Source organism: Rhinopithecus roxellana, chromosome 14, assembly GCF_007565055.1.
Source record: "Rhinopithecus roxellana isolate Shanxi Qingling chromosome 14, ASM756505v1, whole genome shotgun sequence".
Lineage (NCBI taxonomy): Eukaryota > Metazoa > Chordata > Mammalia > Primates > Cercopithecidae > Rhinopithecus > Rhinopithecus roxellana.
Window position 1 is genome coordinate 30,780,484 of NC_044562.1, and position 27,253 is coordinate 30,807,736.

Sequence of the window (27,253 nt, forward strand, 5' to 3'; positions counted from 1 at the left end):
TGAACTTAGTTGACATGGAGTAGCTCTAGAGCCAATAGTTGTAGCAATAGCTTCTAGACTCTCATCCTCCTGATTGTGGCCAACATGGTGCTCCCCAAGCTGCTCAGTGCCTGCTAGAGGTCAACTCTAGCCTGGTCTCGAGCACCTCCAATAATTTTTGTAGCACCCCATTGCCTATATCTCTGCTCTTTCTGTTCAAAGAGGGTGGTTTCTATTCTCTACAACTGCTATTGACTGACACAGTGCTCGGGAGTCACTGTAGTTCCTGCTTGGTGTGGCCTCAGCCAGTGCCATGTGAAACCAAGGCCTCTTTGTGAGGTCTGGGAAAGCAAAAGGTGTTCTCAGTTTCCAAGGACCAGGGTGGCTGTGCCTCTCACCATGACTCAGTGGAGGAGGAGAATTCCCTCAGATGCTGGGTAGTCAAAAAAAATGACAAAGGTCTCCGATAAGAAATAAAAGTCCCTTTATTTTATATTCTACCCAAGGACAGCAATGCGATACAGCGGTGGCCTTTTATCTGAGACGGAGTTGCTCAAAAATGACAGAAGTGGCAAAAGCTCAGGGTCTGTGGGAAATGCAGGGAGTTCCTCCCACCTCTCAAGTCTGGCAGCCTCCTTCTCTCCCTCCTCATCTGAGACATGCAGCAGCCAGGAACCACTATGCCAGGGCTGGAGCCTCTAGGACAAGCCCCAGCAAGGTGGGGACTTAGCTCAGCACTGTCTCTGCAGGAACTGCAGTCCCACTTTCTTATTGGGAACCAGGACAATGCGGGCCACACTCTTCAACTCGCCCGTCTCCGGGGCCAGGACCACCTTGTACTTCTGGATCAGCTGGGGGGCAAAGAGCACATGTGGTTGGGTGGACTGTGTGTTTGCCATCCACTCCCTGCTCTGCACACTCCTACCCTGTGCCTCCCTTCCTCTCCTCCCAGGACTCCTCTACCCCTCCCTGCCCACACACCCTTCTAGTCTCTCCCAGCTCACCCTTGCCAGGAGTAGCTGCATCTCCAGCTCTGCAATCCTGCGGCCCAGGCAGGCCCGGACCCCATAGCCAAAGGGCACAGAGCCAAATGGGTGCTGGATCCTGGGGGTAGCAGGCTGGCTGTTCCTCAGCCAGCGGTGGGGCTGGAAGCTCTCAGGTTCAGAGAAGGTGGTGGGGTCCCGGGACACCACGTAGTGGCAGAACACAAACTGGGTCTATGAAGGAAGATTGGGCAGCATGAATGCATCTCTTCGGGGGCATGGGGCACTCCTGGGCAATCAGGCTGTCTAGCCCCACTCACATTCTTGGGGAAGAGGAAACCATCAACTTCAATTTCCTTTTCTATGATCCGGGAATTTGTGGGGACCACAGGGTAGAGGCTGCAGGGAAAAGAATATCTAGGGTCTGCTCTGGATTCATGGGGGTAAAAAGTGCCCCACTCCTTCTCCCCTACCTCTCCCATCTCATCCTTGTCACTAGCCCCCGCCCACCTGTCTTCACTTCCGATTTCCTCCTCTGATTCCCTCCCCACACATAGATCCTGTGCCCCCCAGAACAGCATCCTGTCCTACCGCAGAGTCTCCTTAAGCACAGCTTTGAGCAGCGGCATGTGGGCAAAGTCCTTGTGCTGGGGCACCTGCCCGGCTGGCACCACACCCACCACTTCCTCGTGCAAGGCCTCCTGGATCTCAGGGTCCTTTGAGAGGTGGTACAGGGCCCATGTCAGCGTGTTGGATGTCTAGGAGATAGAGTGGGAGATGAGGTGAGGGCGATTTCTAGGAAAGAGACCAGTAATGGGAGGGTGTATGAGTGGGTGTGTGCAAAATATGGGAGAAATGAATTTGCCACAAGCCTAGCAGGAGAAAACATGAAGGTTCATGGCAGCCTCCATGCTAAACATGAATTCACAGTGGGATGAGGGCCAATGTGATGGAGAATCGCACCTTCACTGGAGGAGGGGATGGCAACACAGAGAAACCCAACAGGACAAAAGCACTGGAAATATGAACTATAAAGAAAGAAGGTACTGGCCGGACGTGGTGGTTTATGCCTGTAATCCCAGCCCTTTGAGAGGCCAAGGCGGGCAGATCACTTAAGGTCAGGAGTTTGAGACCAGCCTGACCAGGTGAAATCCTGTCTCTACTAAAATTAAAAAAAAAAAAAAAAAAAAAAAATGAACTGGGCATGATGGTGCATGCCTGTAATCCCAGCTACTTGGAGGCTGAGGCAGGAGAATTGCTTGAGCCCAGGAGGCAGAGGTTGCAGTCAGCTGAGATCAAGCCACTGCACTCAAGCCTGGGCAACAGAGTGAGACTCTGTCCCAAAAAAAAGAAAAAGAAAGTGTTTGTGAATGAGCTCTTCCAATTCTCCATTCAAATTGCAGCAAGACAGTTGGATAGATGTGAGATGAACTTCCCAGCTGTCAGAGTGAGGAGACTCCAGGAGGTGATGGAATCCATCTTAAAAAAGGACTATCCCCCGTCCACCCACCTCAGCTAAGCTGAACGAGCCCTCTGTTTTCCTTCTAGTGCTGTGTCCATGGTACAGAAAAAGAAGCAGGTCCTTGGAGGGATGAAGGTTGGGATCAGGTGAAGGATAATGGGGAAATGGTTTAGGATGGGAGCCAGGGGCCCCTGGTCTCATCCTCCCGCTTCACACACCGTGTCCACTCCAGCCATGAGCAGCTCAGGCAGGCTGCCCATGGCCTCCCGAGGACTGAGCTGTCCACTGGCCAGCAAGAAGTGCAGGTAGCCAGACACCTGGATACCATCTGGCCCCTCTGCCTGCAGTTGGGCCTCCATATCCTCGAGTTTCTCATCAATCAGCTTCTTCCCTGTGAGAGCAACAGAGAAGAGGAAAGGACAAAGCCAGAAGTCATGATCTCCAAGGACCAAGAGCCGCTCCAACAACTGGTAGCATGAGGGAAAAGGCTGGGAGGGGCCGCTGACGCACAGACCTGGAGTCACCCCCATCTCTCTTCCCTGGGCCCCATCTGGGAGTCCTCACCAAAGGAAAAGATGGCATTCCAACCATCCAGGTATCGCTTCCAGAAAGGCAGCACGGGGCGAGTCCACTTGGGGAGGAAGGTGGCGTAGAGTGAGTTCTGGAACATTAACCCGATGGATCTGACAAAGGTCACAGTATCCTCGGGGATGGATCGCTGCAGGCAGCCAATGCGTTTCTCGAACAGGATGTAGCAAATAGCTGAGTAGTGCACAGAGGCCGTCACAGGAGGCAGAACCAGGACATATGGAATCCAGCAGCCCTTGAGGAGTGGGAGCACAACCTCCCCTTGACCCATTCCCTTCCCCAGCGCCTCTCCCAGCAAGGGTACCTTCCAAGGCAAAGTAGTAGAAGAGTTGAGCCATGTCCGACACCTGGTTCCCCGAAGCACTCTCTGCCCGCAGCTGGTCCAGTCGAATCATAAAATCATCAATCACCTCGTTGAAAGCATCCGTATAGAGGGCTGCCTCCGCTGGCTTCAGCAACCGCTGGTTCAGAGCCTGGCGCAGCTGGTACCAGTGGTGTCCTTCCCTGCAGGGATGCAGAGGAACAGCACAAACATAAGCCTCTATAGGGGTTCAATTAAGGAAGATCTTCTCACCCTAAAGTCCACCCCCCGCCACCCAGAGTCAAAGGAAATCCCATACTCCTCGAATTTAGAATTATAGAATCACCAAAATCTCAAGTGACAGAATCTTAGAATCCCCAAACCAGAATCTCGCTACAGCAGAGTGGAGTGGGTATGGTGGGCATCTAGAACCAGACTGTCCAGGGTCAAATCACAGGTCTGACCATTCCTGGCACAGGGACCCTAGGTAGATAACTCCTGTGTGCCTCATTTCCCTTTCTATAAAATGGGGATAATAAGAGTGCCTAAGCCGGGTGCGGTGGCTCATGCCTGTAATCCCAGCACTTTGGGAGGCTGAGGCAGGCAGATCACCTGAGGTCGGGAGTTCGAGACCAGCCTGACCAACATGGAGAAACCCTGTCTTTACTAAAAGTACAAAATTAGCTGGGCGTGGTGGCGGGCCTCTGTAATCCCAGCTACTAGGAAGAACAAGGCAGGAGAATCACTTGAACCTGGGAGGTGGAGGTTGCAGTGAGCCGAGATCGCGCCATTGCACTCCAGCCTGGGCAACAAGAGTGAAACTCCATCTCAAAAAAAAAAAACAATAGAGTGCCTATCTGAGGAGGCTTATTCACATCATTCGAGTGCTTAGCTCAGTGCCTGGCACATGGTGAATGCTTAGTGAATATTGACTGATTATCTTGGAATTATACAGCTCTGGAATATTCCATATGTCAAATCGGGGGAGCTGAGGAGGCTGAGGAATAAAGGAGGACCAGGTTAGGGTTCCTGGACTCCTCAGGCTCAGAGCCTTCATGCTCTGCTTGGTTCAGTGGGTCAGAGGGACAAGGAGGCCCACGAGGCTAAAGCTCTAGGCTCTTGCCTCAGTCATGCGGTAGATGGTCAGGCTCCCTCCCTAGTTAGGCAAGGGTGCTCACGTGGATGGAAACATACTTCCCAAAAGCAAGCTTAATGTCCAGGAACTGTCCCCACTCCCAGCTGTTCCTCAAACCTATTTCCTTTCCTAAGCAAGCTGGGTATGAGTCCCTTTTCTTAAAGGCTAGCTGTAGAGCAATAAGTACAATATAGTCCAATTTTAAGAGGAGACAAAAATCCTACCTATCCACATGTGTATTTGCATGCTCCTGGATAAAGAGGGGAGAATACACAGCAAACTGTCAGCACTGGTTGCTAAGGAGGATTGATAGGGGTGGAAAGGTGAGAGACTTCATATTTTATTATTGAAATTTTCACGGCAAGTATTACTTTTGAATTTTTAAAACTAATAAAGTTGTTTTTTGTTTGTTTTGCTTTTTGAGACAGAGTCTTGCTCTGTCATCCACTCAGCTCACTGCAACCTCCACCTCTGGGGTTCAAGCGATTCTCCTGCCTCAGCCTCCTGAGTAGCTGGGACCACAGGTGCGTGCCACCACACCTGGCTAAATTTTTGTATTTTTTTTTTTTTTTTTGTAGTAGAGACAGGGTTTCACCGTGTTAGCTAGGATGGTCTCAAACTCCTGACGTTGTGATCCGCCCGCCTTGGCCTCCCAAAGTGCTGGGATTACAGGTGTGAGTCACCACGCCCAGTCAAGTTTATTTTTTTAAATACATATTTTTTATTTTAAAAAATTATTATTTCTTTAATGACCTTCAACACCCCACCCCAGGAGCTGCCTTTATTATGTTAGGGGAAAATTGCAAAAAGATAAACTAAAAGTGTTGCTGAAAAAGAGATGAAACCAGAATAGACCCATTTGTTGGGATTTCAAGTTGTTCCAAAAATAAAACTCTCAACAGTAGGAATCGGATATACAGAACTTAAATGTGGTTGTTAAAATATCTCCTGGGAGAAACAATGCTTCCTAAAATGATATTTTAAAAATATATATGTTAAAACAAAAATTTTAGATCCCCAAACTTATTATGAGTTAGCAGAATAGCTTTTTTTCCCCAATCATCTGACTCAAAGATTCACAAAAGAGCTTTTAAATGCATGCATATGATATCATCTGTTCGGGAAACTGGCTTTAGAGTAAAAAAATAGTAAATAGATTACAAAGGGCTCTACATAATGTTTAGCTCCGATTCTAAATCTGAGCTGTCATGTCATAGGTGGCCTGGCCCAGTGAAAAGCTGCAACCTAAATCTTGCCCTCAGTGGCAGATGTCAAGTTAAAAAGATTTTTTTTTTTTTTTGAGATGGCGTCTCACTCTGTTGCCCAGGCTGGAGTACAGTGGCATGGTATCGGTTCACTGCAACCTCCACCTCCTGGGTTCAAATGATCCTCCTGCCTCAGCCTCCCAGGTGCCCACCACCACACCCGGCTAATTTTTGTGTTTTTAGTAGACAGGGTTTCGCCATGTTGGCCAAGCTGATCTTGAACTCCTGACCTCAAGTGAGGCTGCCTACCTCAGCCTCCCAAAGTGCTGGGATTACAGGTGTGGTTTTTGCCATAATTTTTAACTGTGAAAACAGCAATGACTTTTGCACCAACCTAATATTTATTAGTGGAGAGTCAATGAATGGTCCCTGGGCTTCAGCACCTCCCAACAACTGCTCTCTAGACTATCAGGTTCAGAGGATGCAGGGGGGTCCTATTCTGCTGGTTATCCACCTGCCTGCCCTGTGCCCACTGTCTTTCGCCCTGACCCTCTGGAGCCCTGTTCCAGTCCCTTCAGTCCCCAGCTCACGTGGTGAACGGCCCATAGGTCAGGTCGTGCTGGTCCCGGTGCTCCTTCCATAGCTCCATGTCATTCCGTACTGGGTACTTGCCCTCTTGCCGCATCACTTGCTCCAAGAGCGGGGCACTGGCCAGGTTCACGTGCATCTGAGGCCCTAAGTAGGACATCCACATTGGACCGTACTTGGCCTTGTAAAGCACCTGTGGGATTCAATCAAAACTGAATAACTGGGCCAAGTTGGGCAGGTGCTTCCAGGACAGGAGATGGGGTGAGGAAGCGTCTGATGGCTACACCAGAGCAAACGGGCTGGACAAAAAAAAAAAAAAAAAAGTACATTGTTTATGAGGTAGGCACCAGGATGACCTGTTGTTTCAGGCGAAGAGCAATAAAAAAAAATGGGCACACAAGTAACTAGAATATTAGAGCAATGAGTGTCTGGTGGAACTGGGGGCATCAAGGTCCTTGGAGGAATGAAGGTTTGGAAAAATGAGATATATGGCAAACTGAGGTATGTCAAGGTATATGTTGGGGGCCAACATTTTAGGGAAACTGAGCCCTTTAGTGAGGTGTGATAGAAAGCCTCTAGCTCCTTTTTTGCATTTAAATCTGCTGCAGCTTGCTGTCAATGAAATGATGAATGCTTTGTGTAATCAACAAGAAAAAAGAAGCCTGATGAGAAACAACAGGAAAAACAATAGGCTGGATAAGAAAGTCAGGGTCCAAATATGAAGTAAACCATGTGGTATGATATTTATTTATTTATTTCCCATGAGTTTCCTGAGCTTCCATATGATTTTGTCTTTGAAATCTAACATGACAAAAAAAAAGAAGTAAAAAACATTACTGGCCATGTTACGGAATATAACCCTCAAATATTTTATCTTAGAATTTCTAAAGCACTTGACAATTGATATCCATAGCCTCTATGAAATTGACATTGCTATGATATTCTTATAGTTGCTGAAAATGAGAGGGAAAAGAAACATGTTTCAGGGGATAAAAAATTTAAATAACCCACAAATCCTGAGATTAAATTTCCTAGGTTAAGTTACACCTACAAACCGAAAGAAAATGAAACATAGTGGTGTCCTGGGCACTTCATCTTTCCTAATCTGTTACTGAAGAGATTTTAAGAGGATCAGAATCAGTTCCAGTATAGAAATTAGGCCAAAGGGCTTCTATAAAAAAGACATTACCAATTAAAGAGATGAAATCTATCATTCAAATTACAGAAGGAAAGCTCACCCAACCCATAGTCCAGAAAAACTCCAACTTTACTGGGTCTTAGTATTGGTGTTAAAACTTGGATGCTCCTAGGACCAATCCAACATAATTGCCTTCAATATATCACCCATTTACCTGGACATCACCCTGACCTGATGGCTGATTCTGCCAATTCCTGGGAGGACAGTCTTGACAAACTCCCAACATGCATTTAGACCTATTTCCCATTTCTACCTCCCAGGAACACCTGACAGTGTGTCTTAATTTTGAACAGTTGATCGTCTGTAAACTGCAGTGAATACGCCTATTTTCCTGAAAGGAAAATATACTGCTGGTAGGACTCCAAAATAACACATCCCTACTTGGAGGACGATTTGTTAATATTTACAAAAAGTACAAGCAAATTTATAAACAAAGCATAGGACATCCACATAATGAAATAATATGTCACCTTAAAAAGGGATGAAGAAATTCCTTGTGTACTAATACAGAAAGATATCCAAGATAAATTGTTATGTGAAAAAGTATATCTTTTGTCGAAGAAAGGGGGTCTAAAATAAGAATATATAGTATTTGTATTTGCTTTTATAGAAAAATACTGGATGGATACATAAGAAACTAGTTAAAGTGATTACTGGACCAGGCATCGTGGCTCACCCCTATAATCCCAGCACTTTGGGAGGCCAAGGCAGGAGGATCACTTGAGCTCAGAAGTTTGAGATCAGCCTTGGCAACATGGCAAAACCCTGTCTCTACAAGAAAAAAAAAAAAATTAGCTGGGCATGGCAGTGTGCACCTGTGATCCCAGCTACTCGGAGGCTGAGGTGGGAGAATTGCTTGAACCTGGGAAGTCGAAGCTGCATTGAGCCATGACTGTACCCACTGCACTCCAGCCTAGGTGACAAAGTGAGACTCTGTCTCTAAATAAATAAATATAAAGTGATTACTATAGGAGAGTCAGGGGAACAGCAGAGGGGGTCAGACTGCTTAGTGTGTATCATGTTCTATTGTTTGAGTTTTGAACTATTATAATGTATTACCTATTTAAACTTTTAAAATCTAAAGGTACAAAAAGAAATGTTTTCTGAAACAGTAAGTCACCTGACATTGACCAGATAGTTCCAGAAGGCAGGGAAACCTTGCTGAGCCTCTGAATTCATGCAAATACTCCTGAGATTTTTAAGTGCCCCAGCCATATCATTTTCCTGTAAGTGAGTTTTGTTTTTTTTCTTAAAGGTTCCTTTTTAAAAATACTTTACATACATGTCTATTTTTCTCTATTAAATTCCCTAGCAGGCTTAATTTGTTTCCAGTTTAAGACATTAACAATAATAATTGCACATGTTTCCATAGAGCTGACCATAAACCAGATATTCTTCCAAGTATTTTACTTACATTAACTCATTCAATCCTCACTACAGCTGTTTGGGGATAGGTTTAATATTACCACAATTGTTTGGGAGGCTGAGATGGGTGGATCACAAGGTCAGGAGATCGAGACCATCCTGGCTAACACGGTGAAACGCCATCTCTACTAAAAATACAAAAACATTAGCCAGGCATGGTGGTGGGCACCTGTAGTCCCAGCTACTTGGAGGCTGAGGCAGGAGAATGGTGTGAACATGGGAGGTGGAGCTTGCAGTGAGCGGAGATTGCGCCACTGCACTCCAGCCTGGGGGACTCCATCTCAAAAAAAAAAAAAAAAATATATATATATATATATGTATATGTATATACAGATATATATATATATACACACACACATATACACACACATATATAATACACATATATACACACACATATATACACATACACATATATATACACACATATATATAACCACAATTTTGCAGATAAGGAAACTGAGGCCCAAAGAAGTTGCTCAAGGTCACTTTATCATTAAGTAGTAGAGTCAGGATTCAAACTCCAAACACCTGGCTGGAGGCCATGCTCTGAACCACTTACTCCATGGATCCCCGAGAAAACAACTATGTCCTATGAACTGGAAACAAATATAGGCCCTTGAAAAGCGTGTACTATTTTAAAACCACAATACTATGCAATAACAATCCAGGATTCCTCAACTGTGGCACTGTTAATACTCGGAGTGGATAATTCTATGTTGTGGCCGACAGTCGTGTGCGTTGCCGGGTGCCTAGCAGCATTCCTGGCCTCTCCCCACGAGTACCGCACACCCTCTGAGTTGTGGCTACCACAGATGTCTTTAGACATTTCCAAAATGTCCCCGGGGGACAAAATCACCACAGATTGAGAACTACTGCAATAAATCCAGCCTCTTTTTTTTTTTTTTTTTTTTTTTGAGGCGGAGTCTCGCTCTGTCGCCCAGGCTGGAGTGCAGTGGCGCGATCTCGGCTCACTGCAAGCTCCGCCTCCCGGGTTCACGCCATTCTCCTGCCTCAGCCTCCTGAGTAGCTGGGACTACAGGCGCCCGCCACCGCGCCCGGCTAATTTTTTTTGTATTTTTAGTAGAGACGGGGTTTCACCATGGTCTCGATCTCCTGACCTTGTGATCCGCCCGCCTCGGCCTCCCAAAGTGCTGGGATTACAGGCGTGAGCCACCGCGCCCGGCCAAATCCAGCCTCTTAATATGTCTCTTAATTCTTTAATTTTAGAAGACCCATTTAAAACAAATATATACCATTTTGAAGAAATATTTATCTAAAGTTTGGTTTCTTATCCTTCTGTTAAGTTCAGGTAAACTTACATATAACATTTTAATAAAAATCTGAACAGCAGTTATCTCAATGGTGGTAAACAGTGCTTTACAAATTTACTTTCTTCTCTATACTGTGATTTGTTTTTCAAATTTTTTGTCATGTTCTTGGAATCAGAGGGGAAAAAGTTACATTTTAAAAGTAGATAAATAACACCAGCTTCTTTCCTGGAATCCAAAGCCTCTGAGACCACTTCCTGGCTGTCAGTATGGAGGTTTCTGGGACATTTCTTCTTTTAGCTAAGCCATGCCTTCTTCCTTCATGCTTCTCGGTTAGTTTACTTAGTGGAACTTAACAAGGATCTACTTATGTAAGAAGTTATTTTAGAAAGACAGCAGGATACTTGCTGAGAGATACGTGCTGTGTCTGTGATCCTACCATTAGATCGTAACCTGAGCCAGTTGGAAAGTCCCAGCATTCTCAGATGGGTCCTGTCTAAGAGCCACTTTGCAGAACAAAGATCATCTTTCAGGATGAATGGGAGGGTTAGCCCCCACCTGATGAAACTCCAAAGCAGGAGAATGTTGAATTCATTCAACATTCATTTATGAATCTCATGTCCTATTCCTCCTATACTGTTCAAGGGGCTAGGGATACAGCAGTAAGCACAGCATAAAAGACTATTCTTAAAGAATTTTTATCCTAGTGCATGGGCCAGACAGTTGAGAATTTAATTACATATGTTCCTAAATTGTTTTCTAATTATTTTGTGGATGTCTTTCTTGTCTCTTCAACTAAATTGAAAATCCTCAAGGGCAGAAACCATGTCATACTTCTTTATGACATCCCAAATTGTTGGACACACTGCTAAGCACATTAATAAGACACTCAGTACATACTTAATAGTTGTCAATGAATCCAGCAGAAAGAAACATGTTGCAGACAATGCAAAGAACATGAGAGAGAGACAGACATAGAAAGTGGGTGGGGAAGAGGATACGCAGGAAACTGGTTAACAGTAGCTCCTCTGGAGTTTTAAGAACCTGTAAGAACAATCTGAAAGGAAATTAAGAAAATAATTCCATTTACAGTAACCTCTGTTATGGACTGAATGTCTGCATTCCCCTCAAATTCTTATGTTGAAACCCTAAACCCTGTGTTGCTATATTTGTTGATGGGCCCTCCAAGAAAGTAATTAAGGTTAAATGGGGTCATAAGGGTGGGGCCCTGATCTGACAGAATTAGCATCCTTATAATAAGAGACACCAAAGAGCTTGCCCTCTAGCGCACAGGGAGAAGGCACCCAACTACAAGCCAGGAAGACAGCCTTCATTGGAAACCAACCACTGCCCCCCTGATCTCTGACTTCTAGCCTACAGAACTGTGAAAAATAAATTTGTTGTTTAAGCCATCCAGTCTGTGGTATTTTGCTATGACAGCCCAAACACGCTAATAGATAGTATCCAAGAGATAAAATACCTAGGAATACGTTTAACCAAGGAGGTGAAACATGTGAACACTGAAAAGTACTAGACACTGCTGAAGGAAATTAAAGACCCAAATAAGTGGAAAGTCATCCATGTTCATGGATTAGGAGACTTAATATTGTTAAAATGGCAGTACTCCCCAAGGCAAACTACAAATTCAATGCATTCTCTATCAAAATTCCATGGCCTTTTTGCAGAAAAGGAAAACCTGATCCTAAAATTAATATGGAACTGCAAGGGGCCCTAAATAACCAAAACAATAATAAAAAAGAAAACAATGTTGGAACATTCTCATTTTCTGATTTCAAAGCTTACTACAAAGCTACAGTAATCAAAACAGTATGTTACTGGCGTAAGTGTAGACATATAGACCAATGGAATACAACTGAGAATTCAGAAATACACTGGAACATCTACAGTCAACTGATTTTTGACAAGGGTGCACAGAGCATTCAATGGGGAAAGAAAGTCTCTTCAACAAATGGTACTGGGACCACTGGATAACTAAATGCAAAAGAATGAAGCTGGATCCCTACTTCACTCCATATAAAAAAGTTAACTCAAAATGGATCAACAATCTAAAGAGAAGAACTAAAACTATAAAACTTTTTGAATAAAACATAAGAGTAAGTCTTCATGACTCTGGATATGGCAATGAATTCTTAGATTTGATAACAAAGGCATGAGCAATTAAAAAAATAGATAAATAGTACTTCATAAAAATTAAAAACTGTTGGCCAGGTGTAGTGGCTCACGCCTGTAATCCCAGCACTTTGGGAGACCGAGGTGGGCAGATTACCTGAGGTCAGGAGTTCGAGACCAGCCTGGCCAACATGGTGAAACCCTGTCTCTACTAAAAATACAAAAATTAGCCAGGTATGGTGGTACATGCTTGTAGTCCCAGCTACTTGGGAGGCTGAGGCAGGAGAATCACTTGAACCTGGGAGGCGGTGGCTGCAGTGGGCTGAGATTGCGCCACTGCACTCCAGCCTGGGCGACAGAGTGAAACTCCCACCTCAAAAAAGAAAAAAAAATGGCGGGGCACGGTGACTCATGCCTATAATCCCAGCACTTTGGGAGGCCAAAGTGGATGGATCACTAGGTCAAGAGATCGAGAACATCCTGGCCAACATGATGAAATTCCATCTCTACTAAAAGTATAAAACTTAGCTGGGTGTGCTGGCACGTGCCTGTAGTCTCAGCTACCTGGGAGGCTGAAGCAGGGGAATCACTTGAACCTGGGAGGCAGAGGTTGCAGTGCAGAGATCGCACTACTGCAACTCCAGCGTGGCAACAGAGTGAGACTCGGTCTCAAAAAGAAAAAAAATTTAAAACTTTTGTGCATCGAAGGACGTTATCAAGAATGTGAAAAGACAATTTACAGAACAAGAGAAAAGATTTGCAAATCATCTATCTGACAAGGGTTTAATATCCAGAGTATACAAAGAACTGTTACAACCCAACAACAAAAAGACAACTTCAGTTTAAACATAAGCAAAGAATGGCTGGGCATGGTGGCTCATACCCATAATACCAGCACTGTGGGAGGCCAAGGTGGGCAGATCACTGAGTCCAGGAGTTTGAGACCAGCAATTCAAGACCAGCCTGGCCAATACAGCAAAACCCTGTCTCTACTAAAAATACAAAAATTAGCCAGGCGTGATGGCGCACACTTGTAGTCCCAGCTACTTGGGAGGCTGAGGCATGAGAATCACTTTAACCCAAGAGGTTGCAGTGAGCCGAGATCACACCACTGCACTCCAGCCTGGGTGACGGAATGAGACTCTGCCTCAAAATAAATAAATAAATAAAATAAGCAAAGAACTTGAATAGACATTTCTCCAACGAAGATATACAAATGGCCTATAAGCACATGAAAAGTTGTTCAACATCATTTGTCATTAAGGAAATGCAAACCAAAGCCACGGTTAACCACTAGAATGGCTTAAAAAGAGAGAAAGAAAGAAAGTAACAGTATCAGTTCCTAGATCCTAGATGAGGGAGCAGAGGCTGGTTTATTCTCATTTATTTGCTTTCTGAAGAAAACGTCGGCAGTCTCTCTTTTCTACAGGAAACAGAGTATTATTTTTCTCCCAGCAACAAACTGGTAGTAAGCAGCCTTCTGGAAGAGTAAACAGAAATGTGAGGGCTTCCTCACCTTTGACAAGCTGCTAGAACAACGTTCCAAAAAGCTGAAGAAACTCATGCATCCTGAGAATCAAAGCTCTTTGAATGAGCAAGAAATAGTAAAGACCTTATAGGAAGTAAACAATTAATTAGCAGATAGAAAAAGCATTTGCTAACAATGCAAGTAGTTCTGTTTCTTCACATCTTAGCCTAGTCTTTGTGTTGTTGTTGTTCTTTTTAATTCTCAGCAAGGCAAGTTACTTCTACGGAAGGGTGCACCCCTTATAGATGGAGCAATGGTGAGCGCACACTTGGACAAGGGAGGGGAAGGGGTTCTCATCCCTGACGCACGTGGCCCCTGCTGCTGTGTCGTTCCCCTGCTGACTAGGGCTAGGCTGCACAGGCTAAACTAATTCCGATTGATCTTAGCCTAGTCTTAAATAAGAGGAAACAAATAAGTGAACAAATGTCATTAAAGCAACTGGTTGATTTTTTGGGGAGAAAATATAGTGAGAACCCACATCCGTGGTCATTGCTGGCCTAAAAAGTGCCTTAAGCAGGAATTAGAAAAAAAAAAAAAAAAAAAGACCTGCTCGGGCAGATGCAGCTGCAGCCCTGGCCACAGCCCAGGGACTGGCAAGCCAAGTGCAGGCTCCATTCCTGCTCCTTATGTGACCCCTTGGTCAGGCACCTGCCTTGTGGACCTCACACCATACACAGAAACTAATCCCAGGTGGGATAAAGATTTTAAAAGAAACTACAAAAAGACAAGAAGAAAATATGTGTGAATACACAATTCAAAGACTTTTTAGAAAAACAGACATAAAAATAAAAATACGGAATTTACAAAAAAAGAAATATAAATAGTAAATCTATTCAGAAAACAGGCTCAATCTTACAAATAAGAACATGCAGAATATATATCACGAAGACATACCATTTTCAACTATATTTGCAGAGACTGTTTTTGCAAATATCATAGTTGAAAATGGTATATCTTCATGATATATATTCTGCATGTACTTATTTGCAAAAATAAATTGGCTTTTTTTTTTTTTTTTTTTTTTTTTGAGATGTGGAGTCTCACTCTGTTGCCCAGGCTGGAGTGCAGTGACGCCAACTCAGCTCACTGCAACCTCTACTTCCCAGGTTCAAGTGATTCTCCTGCCTCAGCCTCCCGAGTAGCTGGGATTACAGGCATGCGGCACCACGCCTGGCTAATGTTTTTGTATTTTAGTAGAGACAGGGTTCCACCATATTGGCCAGGCTGGTCTCGAACTCCTGACCTCAAGTGATCCACTCACCTCAGCCTCTGAAAGTACTGAGATTACAAGCAATGTGAGCCACCGTGTGTGGCCATGTGTTTGTTTTTTGGAATGGCCTTGGTCATGCAAAAGTATTCCCTTTGCAACTTTTCTGGAGGACAATTTGACAGATGCTACATATCAAAGATCTGAACAAATCCTTTACCACAATGGTTCCACTTTAGGAGTTTTGTTCTAAGAAAATAATTGAGAATGTACACAAACATTTAGTGCTAGATATATTAATGTTAATCAAAGCTTTAAACATGAAAAATCTAAATGTATAACAACAGGGTTCAGTAAATTCTGATGTAGTCATCCAACGAAATGCTTTTCAGTCATTAAAAATTGTTATATAAGTGTGTTTATTGAAAAAGATATTCATACTTATTTTTCTGTAAAATGGCAAGTTACAAAAGAGAGCATATGGTACGCTTTTATTTTAAAAAACATATGTATGTAGATGACATATGGGGAAACCAGACAATGCCTGTCTGTTTATAACAAGATCATGGGTGTATCTACGTATTCATCTCACAAACGCTTATTAAGAACCTATGGGTATAAGGCATCGTGCTATGCGATAGGAGTTGGGATTATGGACGATTTGGATTTTCTTCTTTTTGTTTCTTTAATTTTCTCATTTCTCTAAAATATGCATATATTACTTCTGTAAGTTATTTCAATTCTAAATGGCATTTTCTATTAAATGTGGTATGTAGCCACAAAATTAGCATGTAATTGTAACTCATATTTATGTGATTTTTTTTAAGATAATTTTTATAGGAAAAGAAAGTGCTTGTCTCATGGTCATGTGTTTTTATTTATTTATTTTTATTTTTTTGTGAGCCATCACACCTGGCCGACTTGGAGTGTCTTATCTTTATTTTTTCTTTTTTTATTAAAAAGAAATTTTTTTGAGATGGAGTCTCACTCTGTCACCCACGCTGGAGTGCAGTGGTATGATCTCAGCTCACTGCAACCTCCACCTCCCGGGTTCAAACGATTCTCCTGCCTCAACCTCCCAAGTAGCTGGGATAACAGGTGCCCACCATCATGCCCAGCTCTACTATTTTTATCAGAGACCGGGTTTCAGGATGTTGGTCAGGCTGGTCTCAAACTCCTGACCTCAGGTGATCTGCCCGCCTCAGCCTCCCAAAGTGCTGGGATTACAGGTGTGAGCCACCGTGCCAGGCCAGTCTTGTGTTTTTATCTCAACTCAGTCATCCCCAGCAGGCAGTACCAGTTAAGGGGTCAGGGACTGCTTGGCTACAGATTTTGTTCTAGTTTAGCTCAGCACTACCAGGCTGTGTGACTTTGCCATAGCACCCTTAAGACCTTCCACATATCCATATACACAAAGGCTTGGACTCAGCCTCCCTGAGCCTTGAAGACTTATTGCCCTGTGATCCTCCTGGAACACTGAAGAATGGGAGGCCCCTCCCACTCCTCACTGGCCTCCCCATCTCCCTCGGAGGCGTCCCAAGACAGCTTCTTATCACCTCTCAGGTTCTGAGATATGGACTTTCTGCCTTGTCCTCTCTCAGAAAAGAGTTGCAGAATATAAAACCCCTTGGCTGCGGTCTAGCAGGGCTTTCTCAGCAATGGGGGTACCCCACAACTTGCATTACAGTCATATGTCTCCTTGTGTTTCGCAAAGATCTCACCCCCATCAAGATGAACAGGACTAGGGCAGAAACCCAAGTCCCTCCTTCTCTAAGGAGGACCAGAGGATTTATGCACTGGTCAAGGTGTGCTGGGGACTTGATGGCAAACACAGTTGTCAAACCTGTTCAGCCTTTTCCGACACTGGGCACAAGTCATTGGGGCACCGAGAGATACCCATGGGTATAGTCTAAAAATTGCTTTAACTGGATTTGGAAGAAACTCTCAGATTGGACAGTGGACTGATGTAATTTTGTGGATATATTTAAAAGGATTCTCCAGAAACAAAAAGAAACAATAGGATGTATGTATATATAGAGAGAGATTTATTTTACAGAATTGGCTCACGTGATCATGGAGGTTGGTGTAAAGTTAGCTGAGAGAAAGGAAAAATAGACCCAAAGTCAGGCAAGCAAGTTTTTATTAACCTGCCGGCTGCTCCCTTAACAGTCAGTGAGGAAGCAGCCCCAAGCTTACAGAATGAGGGGTTTATATTGGGGAGGGGACTTTGAGGGTGTTCTTTGGTATGGCCACATCTCGAGGTTATTTGCTGGTTAATTTTGCCACATATCACCTTGTGACGTTTATGGTAGCAGCTAGATAAACAGGAACTTACAGGAGGGTGTAGGTAAAGTTTGTTTATGCTTCCCACGACCTCCCCCTCCCCCCGCCCCCGCCCCTCGTGCAGTCTGGATGGTTTGTAATTGGGGTTTGCTTATCACAGCAAGGTCTGATAAGTGAAGTCTGCTGGCTTCACAGCCTAGATAAGGGCTTAGAAACGTAAAGAGACTTGGGGGAAGGGCGGGCAGCACGCAAAAGAGTTGCAGAGCATTATGGGGAGGGGTGGGGAGCGCCAAGAAGGTTTTTGGGGCAGTTTGTCCCTAACAGTGGGCAAGTATAAAATCTGCCGCACAGGCTGGCAGGCTGGAAATTCCAACAGGGGTCAATATTGCAATGTTGAATCTGAAGGTGGTCTGGAGGCAGATTCAATCCCCTTCTGGGGACTTCAGTCTTTTCACACAAGGCTTTTTCCACTGCTTGAACAAGGCCTACCTACATTACGGAGGGCAATCTGCTTTACTCGAATTTGCTTTACTGCCAATTTCATGGGTTTGTTTGTTTGTTTGTTGAGATCGAGTCTCGCTCTGTCACCCAGGCTGGACTGCAGTGGCACAATCTCAGCTCACTACAATTTCTGCCTCCTGGGTTCAAGCAATTCTCATCTCTCAGCCTCCCAAATATCTGGGATTACAGGCATATGCCACCACGCCCAGCTAATTTTTGTGTTTTTAGTAGAGACAGGGTTTCACCATGTTGCCCAGGCTGGTCTTGAACTCCTAGGCTCAAGTGATCCACCTGCCTCAGCCTCCCAAAGCGCTGGGATTACAGGCAGAAGTCACCATGCCCGGCCCTGCCAATTTAATGTTAATGTTACCTTCACAGCAACATCTAGGCTGGTGCTTGACCAAACAACTGAGTATCATAGTAAGGGAGGAGAGCACCCCTCATATCATCTTATGCCCAATTTCTGCCCCCAGAGAAAGAAGAAGTAAAAACTAAAAGGCAGAAATGAAATCCACAGGCAGACAGCCCGGTGCCACACCCTGGGCCTGGTAGTTAAAGACCGACCCCTGACCTAATTGGTTCTGTTATCTATAGATTACAAACATTGTATAGGAATGCACTGTGAAAATCCCTATTTTGTTTTGTTCCAATCTAATTACCGGTGCATGCAGCCCCCAGTCACGTACCCGCTGCTTGCTCAATCAATCATGACCCTCTCACATGCACGCCCTTAGAGTTGTGAGCCCTTAAAAGGGACAGGAATTGCTCACTCGAGGAGCTTGGCTCTTGAGACAGAAGTCTTGCCAATGCCCCTGGCTGAATAAACCCCTTCCTTCTTTAACTCGGTGTCTGAGGAGTTTTGTCTGTGGCTTGTCCTGCTACAATAGCCTAGCTAAATTGACATAAAATTAACTATCACAGGCTGGGTGCAGTGGCTCACCCTGTAATCCCAGCACTTTGAGAGGCCGAGGCAAAAGGATCACTTGAGCCTAGGAGTTCGAGACAAGCCTAGGCGACATAGTGAGACCCCTGTTCCTACAAAATAATTTTAAAATTCGCCAGGTATGGTGGCGCACACCTGTAGTCCTAGCTTCTTGGGAGGCTGAGGCTTGCTTCTAAGCCTCTTTTCCCTTAGACTTCTGAGGGTAGAGGAAATTGTGCCCACCTTTCCATGGCCTTTTCCTTCTTTTTTTGGGACAGACCAGCAAGGGGTGGCTCCCCGCTGCCCACCCGTCCCTGTCCCTCCCTGCTGGGGCTGGGACACATGACCCAAGGGCCTTGCATGGCCGGCTGATTATTGGTAAAAAGCACATATCATCAAAATATAAATAGGTGAACTAAATTATGCAGGTTAGGTATTAGGCTTGCTAAGTGTTTTAAGGTTCTAAACTGCCTTCTGGGTTTTGAGAACTATTTGACTTTCCTACTTCACAACTGGTAAGGCCTGGGGACGTACAGAATTAACTACACCCTTAATTATGCTGGAAGGAGTCAAACCTTGGCTACTCGTAGCACACAATTGAAACAATTTACCAGGTTTTACATTAAAGTTAAAATTGCTAGGAGTTACCATTATAACATGTAATTGAAAACACTGAAAATAGATACATATGCGAGGTGTGTAAGAACAATAAAATGTATTTTTAATAAAAGATTACAAGAAGGCTGGGCATGGTAACCCATGCCTGTAATCCCAGCACTTTGGGAGGCCAAGGCAGGCAGATCACCTGAGGTCAGGAGCTCGAGACCAGCCTGGCCAACATGGTGAAACTCCATCTCTACTAGAAATACAAAAAAATCAGCCAGGCATGGTGGTGAACGCCTGTAATTCCAGCTACTCAGGAGGCTGAGGCATGAGAATTGCTTGAACCTGGGAGGCAGAGGTTACAGTGAGCCAAGATACACCACTGCACTCCAGCCTGGGTGACAGAGCAAGATTCTGTCTCAAAAAAAAAAAAAAAATTATAAGAAGGCATGAAAATGTAAATTATTGCCCAGGGTTAAAAGATTGTTTTAAATTAGATAAGATAAAGCTAAAAATTCAAATAAGTAGTGGAAGGATTATAAAAATTAATCTTGCAAAATTCTGTGTGTGAATATATTGACTAAATTCCAAAGGGTATTATATGCTTTTTCTGTAAAGTGAACATTGAAATAAAAGCACAAGGTACTCCTAAGGCACTAATCTGCTCTTTAGCAAAATTTGTGAAGAGTTATAAAAGGTTTTTTGCTTTTAAGTTTCTGAGTCATCATTTTGGCAAAATAAATAATTTATGATAATCTGGAATTCCATTTCATAACATCAGGTGTTCTAAACCTCTAACATATTTAACAGCCTTCCCAATATCAAACTTCAGTTTCAAAATTGTCTTTCCTGATGCATGGCTTTTTGGATGGTTCAGAGGGTCTCTGGAAAAGGTAAACAGGATAATTTGTCATGTTTAGTTACATGAGATTGCCAAAATGGTGTTCGATCTTCTTTAGGTTATATCTTGGTGAATAATGCTGATATATGTTCCAAAATTGTATGGGATCTCTAAAATTCTGATGTCTGAGTACATGCTATCAATCATAATTAAGGCCAGGCATAATGGCCCATGCCTGTAATCCCTGCACTTTGGGAGGCAAGGCAGGTGGGTCACCTGAGATTAGGAGTTCAAAACCTGCCTGGCCAACATGGTGAAACCCCGTCTCTACTAAAAATACAAAACATTAGCCAGGAGTGGTGGCGGGTGCCTGTAATCCCAGCTACTCGGGAGGCCGAGGCAGGAGAATTGCTTGAACCTGGCAGGCAGAGGGAGATTGCAGTGAGCTGAGATCATGCCATTGCACTCCAGGCTGGGCAAAAAGAGCAAAACTCCGTCTCAAAAAAAAATTATAATTAAGGTTGTTAAGATATTGTAAATCAAAGATAACCAAACCTCTTTGTCAATTGTGTTTCTAACTATAACTACCCTGGGAATTTTGTTAGTCACAGACAATTGTTGTCTTGTTTTAATCCTTTTCAAAAGACGGTTTATAGTAAGCTATAGAACTCTGACAGGTGCTCTCAAATGCAGGTTTCTGATAACTTTGGATATTGTAACATTGGAATAAAGGAAGAGCTGAAACGTTCACAAATATCAAGCAAAAAAAGAACTAACTGAAACAGAACTCAGGAAACTGAAACAAGTTTTTTTGACTTTTGCTTGTAATATTGCTGATCCTTGTTTTGTTTTTCAGAGTCAAGGAAACATGTTTTGAACTATTTACAGCCTCAATAATTGAGTAAGCTATAAGCCTGTGAACAAAATTTGGAGCATGTTTGTTTATTTCTCTCTGCCAGGTTCCTCTAGAATTTGGAAATTATCTGTGAGTACTCTTTTTTTCTTTTTCTTTTTCTTTTTTTTTTTTTTTTTTTTTTTTTTTGAGACAGAGTCTGGCTCTGTCACCCAGGCTGGAGTACAGTGGCGTGATCTCGGCTCACTACAACCTCCACCTCCCGGGTTCAAGTGATTCTCCTGCCTCAGCTTCCCAAGTAGCTGGAATTACAGGTGTGCGCCACCACACCTGGCTAACTTTTGTATTTTTAGTAGAGACGGGGTTTCACCATGTTGGCCAGACTAGTCTCAAACTCCTGACCTTAGGTGATCCATCTGCCTTAGCCATCCAAAGTGCTGGGATTACAGGCGTGAGCCACTGCACCCAGCAGAGTATTCTTAATTTATGGCAATATAGTTGTTTGCATCAGTGCAATAAGAATCCCTTTTTCTTTTGCGATAGGACACAATTGGAGAAACTGTTGGTTTACCAAGGCTTTGACTGGAAAAGTATGCTTCCCTTTAAGGAGTCAAGCTCGACTTGCCAAGCCAATAAAAGCCCCTTGGGGAAAAGAAACTGGCCTTATACCTTCATCTACACAGTCCCTGTACAGGGTTCCTGACCTGTGGTCAGTAAAGAATGTCACTCTCTAACAGGCCCAGGAGCTCCGAGTTTATCTTGGGATGTTAAAGGAGAGGATCACCCAACTCACAGGTATTTGAGGATACAAACCCATGGCTGGGCTCAGCTTTAAAAGGTCTTATCTGAGCTTCCTTGTGGAACAGAGTTCCATCAGAACCAATCTAAAAGGCCTATGTAGAAATAATTATTCTTGCTGTACTTTACGCAAATAATCAGGTCAAGTATAAGACTAACATCTGCTTTGCAAACAACTCAGTCCTATTATGATTTATTTTAACAAAAATGAGGACTGGAGAGAGAGAAATTACGTTTCAAAACTTATCATACATTTATAATTAAATTCTAAACTCATTCGTTGTTCTTAAGATTTTGCCTACATTTTAGACTAACCCTGCCTGCTCCTGTGAACCAACCAGCAATCTTTGGCTGCAGCTCAGAAAGAAAAAGGGGATGGATAATGTAAAAATCTGGGTCAATATTCTAGTTCTGAGCAATTAGCCTCCAAATCCCACCAGGTGATGGGAATAAGCAGGATGTCCATCACTTGGAGGTTTTCTTTTTGGGAAAGTAAGACCAAGGGAGCTAACCAAAACCAAGCACCATGCACCCAAGTCTTAGCAAGCGTAACTATAGCCACCAGTCATCTGGGTGTGTCACAAGCCATTCTTTCCTCTCCCTTGTTGGAGGAGGACTCAATTCCACAGTTTCACCTTAGCATTTGGCTTATGATAAGGAGTCCATGCAACACCCCCTGAGACACAATTTTGTCCCAAACTCAATTCCAAGCTTCGGGTCAAAGCCCTAGGAAAGAAAACTGGATCTAAGGGATCCAGAGGCAGACAATAACAGAGGTTAAAAGGCACAGCACAGGTGAGCATGACTAATTCCTGCTGATTAGGCCAAGCCTCTCATTTCATAGATAAAGGTCATGCTAGCATCTGTGGCGTAAATGAGGTCTAGGGAACTCCAAGGCTACTGATACTAGTGGGAATAGAGACATAGGTGAGAATGGATAATTCCTATTCTCTAGGCACTCCCTGCTTCATGGGTGCAGGCCGCTTTGACACCCATGGGTGGCACCCTGTCACAGTTGTCGGGATTCGGGGATGCAAGGATGGAAGAGGGAAAGATAATGCTCTTCCTTCTCTCCTTTATGCACCCCAGATATTTGGCAGGAAGAGAAGGGAACCAGGGACCCCTGCTCCTCTCTTTTCAGATGAGTAGCCATTCATCTTCAGTCTGCACCCTTTCAAGTGCTGCATCCTGAACCCCTGGGACCCCTTTGAAAAAGTGCCTTCTTTTTTCTTTGACCCATTTGTTTTGTTTGTTTGTTTGAGACAGTCTCGCTCTGTTGCCCAGGCTGGAGTGCAGTGGCCGGATCTCAGCTCACTGCAAGCTCCGCCTCCCGGGTTTACGCCATTCTCCTGCCTCAGCCTCCCGAGTAGCTGGGACTACAGGCGCCCGCCACCTCGCCTGGCTAGTTTTTTGTATTTTTCAGTAGAGACGGGGTTTCACTGTGTTAGCCAGGATGGTCTCGATCTCCTGACCTCATGATCCGCCCGTCTCGGCCTCCCAAAGTGCTGGGATTACAGGCTTGAGCCACCGCGCCCGGCCCTTCTTTTTTCTTTTCTCCTCCTCTGTCCTCTCTTCACTGATAGGTAATTGTGGCTCTGTACTACAGGACACTCCCCTCAGATGCATCCTCCAAACTGGGAAAAGTTAATTCCCCAAACCTTAAACTGGCTGGTTCAGGATTGGGCTCAGGGGAAGGGAACCCAGAAGCCCAACATGCCGGCAAAAGGATAAATAAGGTTTTTTTAACCAGTCAGGATTTTGGCCTCCCTCTCCCTGGGCAAACTGGTAAAAGGCCTTGGGATTTTTGAGCTGACCTTACCCACCCTTTTCTCATTTTGATACATGTTTTCTAATAACCTGGTTTGTCTCTTCTCATCTTCAGGCCATCAAACTCCAAATGGTCATGCAACCAGAGTCTCGGACAGTGGCCCATTTTGCCAGGGACCCTTAGGCCTCTGAGGGAGATATGACTGCCATTTTCCCAAAACAGTGCCCCCTGTCAGCAGGAAGCAGTTAAGATCAATCTTCATCCTTATCCCAATCCTTATTCTAATGGCAGTTAGAGGTACTTCTTTAGAGTGGGGAATGAGACAGCCAAGCAAAAAGAGGTCCCTGGAGAAACTCCGACTGGTCTACGCACTGGGCTGGAGCCTCGGGAGGTTCACGCTGTTTGCAGGGGAGGAGACTGTCCTCTCCTGTTCCAGGGTGGTAACCTGGGGATTCAATCTGTGAGATGGCGGCCTGTTAACAGGCAAAATTCTAGCTTTGCTGAATTTTTTTCCTTTTCACCCAATAAATTCCATTTTTCTCACTCTTCTATGTGTCCGCGAGCCTAATCTTTCCTTTAGAGTTGTGTGGCAAGGGCCCCAATTTTAATTGAACTAAGGGGAAAGTCCTACAACAGCCTGGCCAACATGGCAAAACCCTATCTCTACTAAAATACAAAAAATTAGCCAGGCATGGTGGCACACACCTATAATCCCAGCTACTTGGGAGTCTGAGGCACGAGAATTACTTGAACCCAGGAGGTGGACGTTGCAGTGGGCTGGGGTCGTGCAACTGCACTCCAGCCTGGGTAACAAAGTGAGAATTTGTCTCCAAAAAAAGAGAAAAAAAGAAACTTGGGGAAAATGTAAAACAAAAGGTTTATGGAAATCTTGTGTGGTTTAAAAGATGACAAATTTGATACATGTATTTATGAAGTTTTATTAAAATTAGTTTTAATATGATAATATACTAATACAAAAGTAAAATTTATTTTTCTTTTTTGAATAAAACTTTCTGTGGTGTTAATAAGACAGTAAAATAGTTTTGTTCACTTTTTACATAAACTGCAAAAAGAAAAAAGAGAAGAGACAGATTCTGTCTCATGCTGTCTTTTTTGATTGTTTGGAAAACTGAGTCTCCTTTATCAAAGAGTACAGATTTTTTGTTTTTAAGAATCTTTCAGGCCAGGTGGGTTGGTTCCTGCCTCTAATCCCAGCACTTTGGTAGGCCAAGCTGGTTGGATCACCTGAGGTCAGGAGTTCAAGACAGCCTGGCCAACATGATGAAACCCCGTCTTTACTAAAAATACAAAAGTTAGCTGGGCATGGTGGTGCACGCCTGTAGTCCCAGCTACTCAGGAGGCTGAGGCAGGAGAATCACTTAAACCCAGAAGGCGGAGGTTGCAGTGAGCCAAGATCGTGCCATCACACTCCAGCCTGGGCGACAGAGTAAGACTCTGTCTCAAAAAACAAACAAACAAACAGAAAGAATCTTTAAATTATCACTTTGGTTAAATGAATGACTATTGTTTTGTGGTGACCTATTTTGGTCAAGTGTTTTAAATCTTTGACATATTTGACAGGCTTCCCAAAAATCAGATTTCAGCTTCAAAATTAAGTCATTTTTGACTTTTAACTTTGGGATGTTACAGAGGTTCCCTGGAGCCTCCAAAAGAGAGGTAAACAGAATTATTTGACATGCGAAGTTACATGGGAAGCATTGTCAAATTAGAAATAATGTTTAACCTTCTTCAGGTTATATTTTAATGAATGTTATTAATATATGGTGCTATGCACCTAAATTGGAGAAACAACTGGTATTCAAGAGGACATAAGTCCGATGTTAAGCATGGACTCACGGAGAACCAGAACAGCCACCTTGTCCTTCCTGAGTCCTTAAAGCTTTTGTTATTAAAAGTTCTGCATTCCATAACTCATCATGAAAAAGAAAAAATGATCCAAATTGACCGGCCACGGTGGCTCACGCCTGTAATCCCAGCACTTTGGGAGGCCGAGGTGGGCGGATCACCTGAGGTCGGGAGTTCAAGACCAGCCTGACCAACATGGAGAAACCCCATCTCTACTAAAAATACAAAACTAGCCAGGCGTGTTGGCACATGCCTGTAATCCCAGCTACTAGGGAGGCTGAGGCAGGAGAATCACTTGAACCCAGGAGGCGGAGGTTGCGGTGAGCCAAGATCGCACCATTGCACTCCAGCTTGGGCAATAGTAGTGAAACTCCATCTCAAAAAAAAAAAGATTAAATGATCCAAGTTAAATATATATACACGTGTGTGTGTGTGTGTGTGTGTGTGTGTGTGTGTGTGTGGTGGGGGGGGTAGTGACTTCCAAATTGCTAAAATAGTTTATGACCAACATTTGGTTTGTCAAACCCATATTCCTGGGAAGACAATCAAAATTTCAGGTACATTTCACTACCTGATGGGACATTTAAACATTTGTAGAGGGTTTTCATTCTATTGTCATTTTCAATGCAGGTTTTCTGGTTGTATAAAAGCTTTCCCACACAAGAGGACTGATGTTATAACAATAGTTCATTATGCCACCTTGTATTTTCACCAGGTAAAGAAAGCTTTTCATGGTTCACTGACTGAGGACATCAAGCCTTTCACAATCTAGAACCCAAAGAGTTGGTCTTCTGGGAATGTCACAGAAAGACTGCCCTTGCCATCCACACTGCATCAAGACTTTCAGACCTTGAATCTTGGTTCATAATCTCATAACTCAGAAAGGTCCCTCCACATACTCGGAACTGTAAACCCATTAGAAACCTTAAAGTAAAGCTAACCAGGGAAGTTTCTCCCCAGAAGATGACGGTATCCTTGATGTAGACAGCTTTTTCCCAAGATCACAGATCAAGACTTCTTTACTATCACGAGACTGTTATCTTCCAATTTTTTTTCTTTGCTTATGCCTCTATGAACAGTAGAAGTGAAAAGGGGATCTGTTGTGTGCACTCATGGAGTGTACTTTTATTTGTGAAAGATTTTGCAGCCAGCCTTATTACATGGATAACCTTATGCCTTAATAGATGCAAGACAAAGGCCCAATGTAGGTGAGAAATTTTAATGACACATACGTTGCCTCATAGTCAGTCAGAAACAGAACACTGGTCCACTCCTCTTAACCTACATCATGGATTAAAAGATCATTTGCAGGTCTTCACTCTTCTCAAAGGGTATCATGTGTTAGGTCCTTTTTTCCATGGTTTGGAGTGGAAATGATTGGAAATTTATCCCTCAGCTGGGTGCAGTGGCTCATGCCTATAATCCCAGCACTTTGGGAGGCTGAGGCGGGTGGATCACTTGAAGTCAGGTGTTCAAGACCAGCCTGGACAACATGGTGAAACCCCATCTCTACTAAAAATACAAAACTTAGCCAGGCATGGTGGCACATGCCTGTAATCCCAACTACTCAGGGGCTGAGGCAGGACAATCACTTGAACCTGGGAGGTGGACGCTGCAGTGAGCCGAGATGGCACTACTACACTCCAGCCTGGGTGACAGAGCGAGACTCCATCTCAAAAAAAAAAAAAGAAAGAAAAGAAAAAGAAAGAAAGAAATTTATCCCTCATGATAGACTCTCTAGCAGATCCTACTGTAAAGGATATGGTTACACAACAGACTTTAAATTCTCTTCTGAAAGTTATGCTAAATAATAAACTT

The 27,253-nt window shown here is 43.8% G+C and overlaps 1 protein-coding gene across 1 annotated transcript in view; it reads right to left on the reverse strand.

The window, feature by feature from the left end:
* Positions 1-441: 441 nt before the first annotated feature.
* LOC104660034 (sterol 26-hydroxylase, mitochondrial) overlaps positions 442-27,253 on the reverse strand; it is a 37,065-nt gene continuing 10,253 nt past the window's right edge. Inside the window, exons 2-9 of the mRNA XM_010360254.2 lie at positions 6,244-6,434; positions 3,317-3,516; positions 2,989-3,186; positions 2,643-2,815; positions 1,554-1,720; positions 1,283-1,361; positions 984-1,196; positions 442-830 (exon numbers count right to left, since the gene is read on the reverse strand). Coding sequence (XP_010358556.1) covers positions 711-830; positions 984-1,196; positions 1,283-1,361; positions 1,554-1,720; positions 2,643-2,815; positions 2,989-3,186; positions 3,317-3,516; positions 6,244-6,434 — 1,341 coding nt within the window. The 3' untranslated portion in view covers positions 442-710. The remainder of the gene's footprint in view (positions 831-983; positions 1,197-1,282; positions 1,362-1,553; positions 1,721-2,642; positions 2,816-2,988; positions 3,187-3,316; positions 3,517-6,243; positions 6,435-27,253) is intronic.